This window comes from Lygodium microphyllum, chromosome 25 (assembly GCF_053477565.2).
Source record: "Lygodium microphyllum isolate KBCC chromosome 25, Lygodium_microphyllum_v1.1.10, whole genome shotgun sequence".
NCBI lineage: Eukaryota > Viridiplantae > Streptophyta > Polypodiopsida > Schizaeales > Lygodiaceae > Lygodium > Lygodium microphyllum.
Genome location: NC_141159.1, coordinates 56,552,085 through 56,557,560, shown reverse-complemented (window position 1 = coordinate 56,557,560; position 5,476 = coordinate 56,552,085). Strand labels below are relative to the sequence as shown.

At 42.3% G+C, this 5,476-nt stretch overlaps 1 protein-coding gene across 1 annotated transcript; it reads right to left on the bottom strand.

Moving 5' to 3' along the window:
- Positions 1-425: 425 nt before the first annotated feature.
- On the bottom strand, positions 426-5,200 carry LOC148014244 (pentatricopeptide repeat-containing protein At5g27110-like). The gene has a single exon (XM_087667194.1). The coding sequence runs from the start codon at positions 4,903-4,905 to the stop codon at positions 2,428-2,430; it is 2,478 nt and encodes an 825-aa protein (XP_087523320.1). The 5' UTR covers positions 4,906-5,200; the 3' UTR covers positions 426-2,427.
- Between the last annotated feature and the right edge of the window lie 276 nt (positions 5,201-5,476).

Below are 5,476 nucleotides of genomic sequence, written 5' to 3'. Positions count from 1 at the left end.
TGTATTTATTTTTATTTTCTTTACTTAAGATTCTCAAAGGAGTTCTCTCTTTTGGGGGGGTTAAAACCAATTTCCATGGCCTCTAAGTTGAGCCTGAGAGCCAAACTTGAGTTTAGGAACCCTAGTCATGTGAATTGTGCCTCTAAGCCACATTGGCTTTTGATCAGCCTCTAAGCCATGCACATACACATCTACATCATGCCCTCAATCACATGCACAATGCCTTTGAGCCACACTGGCTTTTGATCAACCACTGAGTCCTTCACACACACCTCTAAGCCATACACCACTTCAAATCCTTGAGGTTATAGATCAACTATGCAATGTTCCAACTCCAATTACATATATCATATTGCCTTGTATACCTCCTCTCCAAAATCTGTTGTATGAGATTAGGCATGCCTCAATTAAGGTAAGACCTTCCCATGTTTTCTTTCCTTATGTGTCATGCCACAAGTTCACTTACCCATGACCTGAATGGGAGTTCATTAGTTATTATTCACCTCCATGTGTGCACACACATTATTGTGTGTTAGAGTCCATGTTTAGGTGTGGAGACCTTTTTTTACACCACCCAGTATTAAATAGGGTTGAAGGCTTGGTATGCACCTAGGCCGCATATTGAGGCCCTATGTTTTGTACTTTCATCTCACTCAATCTATTATCCAGCATTAGTTTTGCGTACTTGCAAGAATTCTCCTCTCTTCTCTCTCCCCCTCTTTTTCTCTCTCAAGTGTCCCATCCTCCTAAGACACTAGTCCTTTTTTGTGAGCTTATCCATCCAACACTGCTACTCCTACATCAGACAAAAACTAATTTACACATCAATTCCACATGTTCTTCAGAATATATAAGCTCAATATCTACTAACACCAAAGAACTATATGCATACTGCCAGCAGTCTGCTGCCACAAGCACAAATGCAATCTTCTAAGATCTCTTGCTGTAGCTTGCACTCTCCACTCATTCAAAAGAACAAGGATTCTGCAGGAAACTGCACATTAAAAGCCTGCATAATAGCTTGCATGCTGCAAATGATTTGCAGGCAGTTAACCTACAGGATAAATATCTTTGGTTGGGGTAAGACAAAATCCAAACACCTATAAGGGGAGCACCTTCCCTCCAAATGTTAGCCGAGAGAGCAAAGCATGCATGCTGGATTTGTACCTATTGCATATAAGAAGCTCATAAGCCAAATGAATAATGGAGCTTGATTGTGATCCTAATCATCAGTAACTCTACCAAGGAGGACCAACTAAGCGAGCAAGTACGCAACAGCCCAGACTTATACAAACACACAAAACGTATGTGTCCAACCAAGCAATGACTTTCACCACCTGCCCATTCCACTGTTCTCATTGCATAAACATATTTGCAGGGACACTATATGATGGAGCAATGGCATGGGGGAAATGTCTAGAGAATGAAAAATCATGATCGGCATGTCCTCGGCTATCCTCTGCTAAATGCCTGCACAACAAAGATTTCCATGCAATATCCCTGCAGCCTGCCCATTAACATTCCTGCAAAACAGCACCTGCCAGCTCAGTGTGTGCTGTAACAGTCCACCCAAAAGGTCCATATCTCCACAATGCAGCGTACAGAAGCCTGGTTGCTAACCTGTTTGTATCACTATGTTCGCACTCTTTAAGCATGCACATGGGGGCAGCCTGAGCTTGCTAGCCCTGATAAGTGTGACCAGTAGCAGCAGGCAGCATCAACTTTACTTGTCTTCAGAACATGCATATGCACAAAGACAACTATACAGCAGAATTGAGTGTGTGAGGACACAGGCTGAGGGAGAGAGAAATGTAAATGCTATAAATTACTGCATTGAACTGTCGTAGACAGATCTGTCAAGGGATGGGCAGTTTCACTGAAAATATAAGTCTCTGTGAAGCTGGAGCAGAAGGATAGATCGAGAATGGATATGTGAAGTGCCTTGAGGGGTGCCTTTAAGCCCCTAATAAATGCCTAGTTGATTGTTACCTGCAATGACCAACTGTAGTTGCTACACCACATCCTGCACAGACCATCGTCTGCCTTCCTTCTGATCAACCAATCTAATGGGTCTGGCTGCCCACAGTTGGTACATATATACACATGAGATTTCATCTATCTATGCACAACATCTGCCTAGGTCACACCAGTCAGGTGGGCCGTTTCTTCCAGAGTTCACATGTCAATTCTGCAAGCACTATGGTAGACAATTCATTGTACTGTATGGACAATGATTTGGACCTTCCGCATGTCAATTGATCAGGAGGAGACCACCACATCATCCAAGTATGCCACATCTTGGCCAACCGCTATATGAATGAGATCATAGAATGGTTTTGGAAATTCATCTCATGTGCAGCTAGGCCATCAGAAGCCACATAGATACACAGACTTGCCATGTTCCAAGGGCATCTAGCCCATTTCAATTTAGGCAGACTCTTCTTCATGTTGGTTTTTCCAATGGTTTGAAAGATCAGACTGGAGTTCAGGCATCAAATCTTGCTGAGGTACGAGCCCTTCTGTTTTCATTAGCTCATTCAATCTCTTGCACTTAGCCTCGATTTCCAAATACAGACAATGACTTCTATCTCCCACCATAAAATTGTGCGTCTGATGGTCAATCTCAATAGAAGAGATACCCGCCTTTTTCACTATAGAATGGCATAACTGTAACTCTTGGATATAATGGTAATCCTCCCACTTATGAGCATCATAGTAGATGCTTGCCATCAGCATATAACCTGAAGGATCATCAGGATCCAATTGCATAATTTGATCAAAACATTGCCTTCCTAACTCTATGTGCCTATATATCCTACAACAAGAAAGCAAAGATATCCATCCAACTATGTCTGCACCTATGGGCATAGACCTCAACAAATCTTCAGCTTCTTTCAACTGTCCTGCTCGCCCAAGGAGATCAACCATGGAGTTATAATCATCATCTTTAGGCACCATGCCAGGATATTTTCCCATGGATGAGAAATAATCGCAACCTTTTCCAATAAGGCCAGCATTACTGCAGGCATTAAGAATATTCATGAATATGACAGAATCAGGTCTCAAGCCATGAGATTGCATCTTCACAAGACATTCCCAAGCCATTTCACAATGCCCATATCGAGCAAAGGCTGCAATCACTGCACCCCATGAAACTGCATCACCTTTTGGTGATTGATGTAACAAGTAGTATGCCTCACCTAAGCTCCCACATTTCGCATACATATCAATTATACTGCTCTGAACCTCCACATCAGATTCCAGTTTGCTTTTGATTAACTTGTCATGTAAGATCTTACCAAGAGTAATGGATCCTAATTTAATACATGCTTTTAGCATGCAAAGCAGTGAAACCTTATCTAGTTTAATACCAATCTCTTGCATCTTTTCATAGATCTCTACAGCCTCAAGACAATGACCATGTTGGATATGACCTGCAATCATTAGACCCCAAGCTACTTCATTGTGACTTTTCATGTTTGCAAATGTTTTACCAGCCTCTTCCAAACTTCCCTGTTTTGCATACATATCAACAAGGGTGCTCCCACTAATTATATCTATCTCTAACCCATTTCTAATCATCCAGTCATGCACCACTCTGCCCTGTACCAAGTCACCTTCTAAAATGCATGCTTTCAAAAAGGATAAGAGAATGGCTTTATTAGGAAGGATGCCTTCTTGTTGCATGTCTTCAGAAAGTTGTAGGGCAAACAGACCTAGGTTGTTCTCAACACATCTTGAAATCATTGTGCCCCATGATACCACGTCTCGAGTGGGCAAGCCACAAAAAACAATGTAAGCCTCCATGACACACCCACATCTTGCATACATATCGATAAGAGTGTTTCCCACAACAACATGGGATTCAAGTCTGTATTTTATAACTAAGTCATGCACCAACTTTCCTTGTGCTAAAGCGCCTTCATTGGCACATGTACTCAGAATACAGGAGTATGTATATTTATCTGGTTCTAAACCTCTCTGCAGCATTTTTTCAAAAAGCTCCAGGGCAAAGAACCCATTTCCACTTTGAGAGCACCCTGCAATCCATGCATCCCATGACACTACATCTTGATTTGGCAGCTTCTCAAAAACTAAGCAGGAATCCTTTAAGTCCCCAAACTTGGCATACATGTCAATGAGGGTGTTACCAATAGTCAGTTCAGAATCCAACCCACTTCTTACCACCTGGTCATGCACCAGCCTGGCTTCAGATATGTTCCCTAGATTAATACAAGCTTTCAGTATGCAAAGAAATATAACTCTATTGGGTTCATGTCCATGCTGCCTCATAGCTCCAACGAGCTCAAGTGCATATAGGCACTGCCCATTTTCAACATATCCTCCTATCATGGCACCCCATGACACCACAGTTTGCTTTGTCAAGCCATCAAAAACACAACGTGCCTCCAAGAGACTACCACATTTTGTATACATGTCGATAAGCGAGTTACCAACAGTATCTAGGTCCAAACCAATGCTTATAGCGTGGTCATGTATAAGCCTCCCTTGGAACAACATGCCAGCGTTTGCACATGCTTTCAGGGCATGCAAATCTGTAACTATATCCGATGCTATGTTAAGCTGCTGCATCTTATGATACAGCTCCAGAGCTTTGAAACCCTCTCCATGCCTTGCGTATGCCCCAATAATTGCGTTCCACGTGTAGACACTGCGTGTACTAACCCTCCAAAACACATTGCTTGCTTCCAGCAAGCTCCCACATGCAGCATATAGGCGAATAAGGTGGTCTCCTAAAAGTGCAATCGGATCCAGTCCATTGTGGTTGATTAGAAAGTGCACCTGCCTGCCTGCTTCAAGGTCTTTCTTCTCAATGCAAACACGGAGAAGCGAATATACAGACTGCTGCGATATTCTGATGCCTACATGATCCAATGAATGCATGATGTGGAGAGCCTCGTTGGGATTCCCATCTCTAAACGATCAACTGATCCAACAGAATTTGGCTGCCACATTAGGCAGATGGATGGAAGAAAGTTTACAGAGTTCTAAAAACATGATGAGAAAATTCTCTATTCTGCAAATGAGTAGCAGAATCCATAGATGATGCTGATGGAACGCACAAGAAGCAGAGCCCATAGACTTGTTTAGAATCAAGATTATGGAAGACATAAGTACCAGAATCCGGAAAACTCTTTGTTAGAATACATGAGTAGTAGAATCCATAACCTTGCTTATGGAGCACGTGGATGCGTGAGCCTCTTGTTTATTGAAATGAAGAGCACAGTGTAAGCAAAACTGTTGTTACACACTTTTGGTTTTTGTGGTTTTGATTTTGGTTTTTTTTTTTTTTCCCGGAGGTGTGTGTGTGTAGAGAAAAGCTTCTATTACTTGGTGTACAGACGCGCATGTATTTCTTTCCTTTTGGATTTTGTGGTTTCGGTTTGGAGTGGGGGGGTAGGGGTAGAGGAGGGTGTTATAGACCTTCACTAGACTTCTTTTGTCGTGAGACACC

Coding starts and splice junctions, on each gene's coding strand:
- LOC148014244 (XM_087667194.1), bottom strand. CDS start 4,905: ATGCATTCATTGGATCATGTAGGCATCAGAATATCGCAGCAGTCTGTA.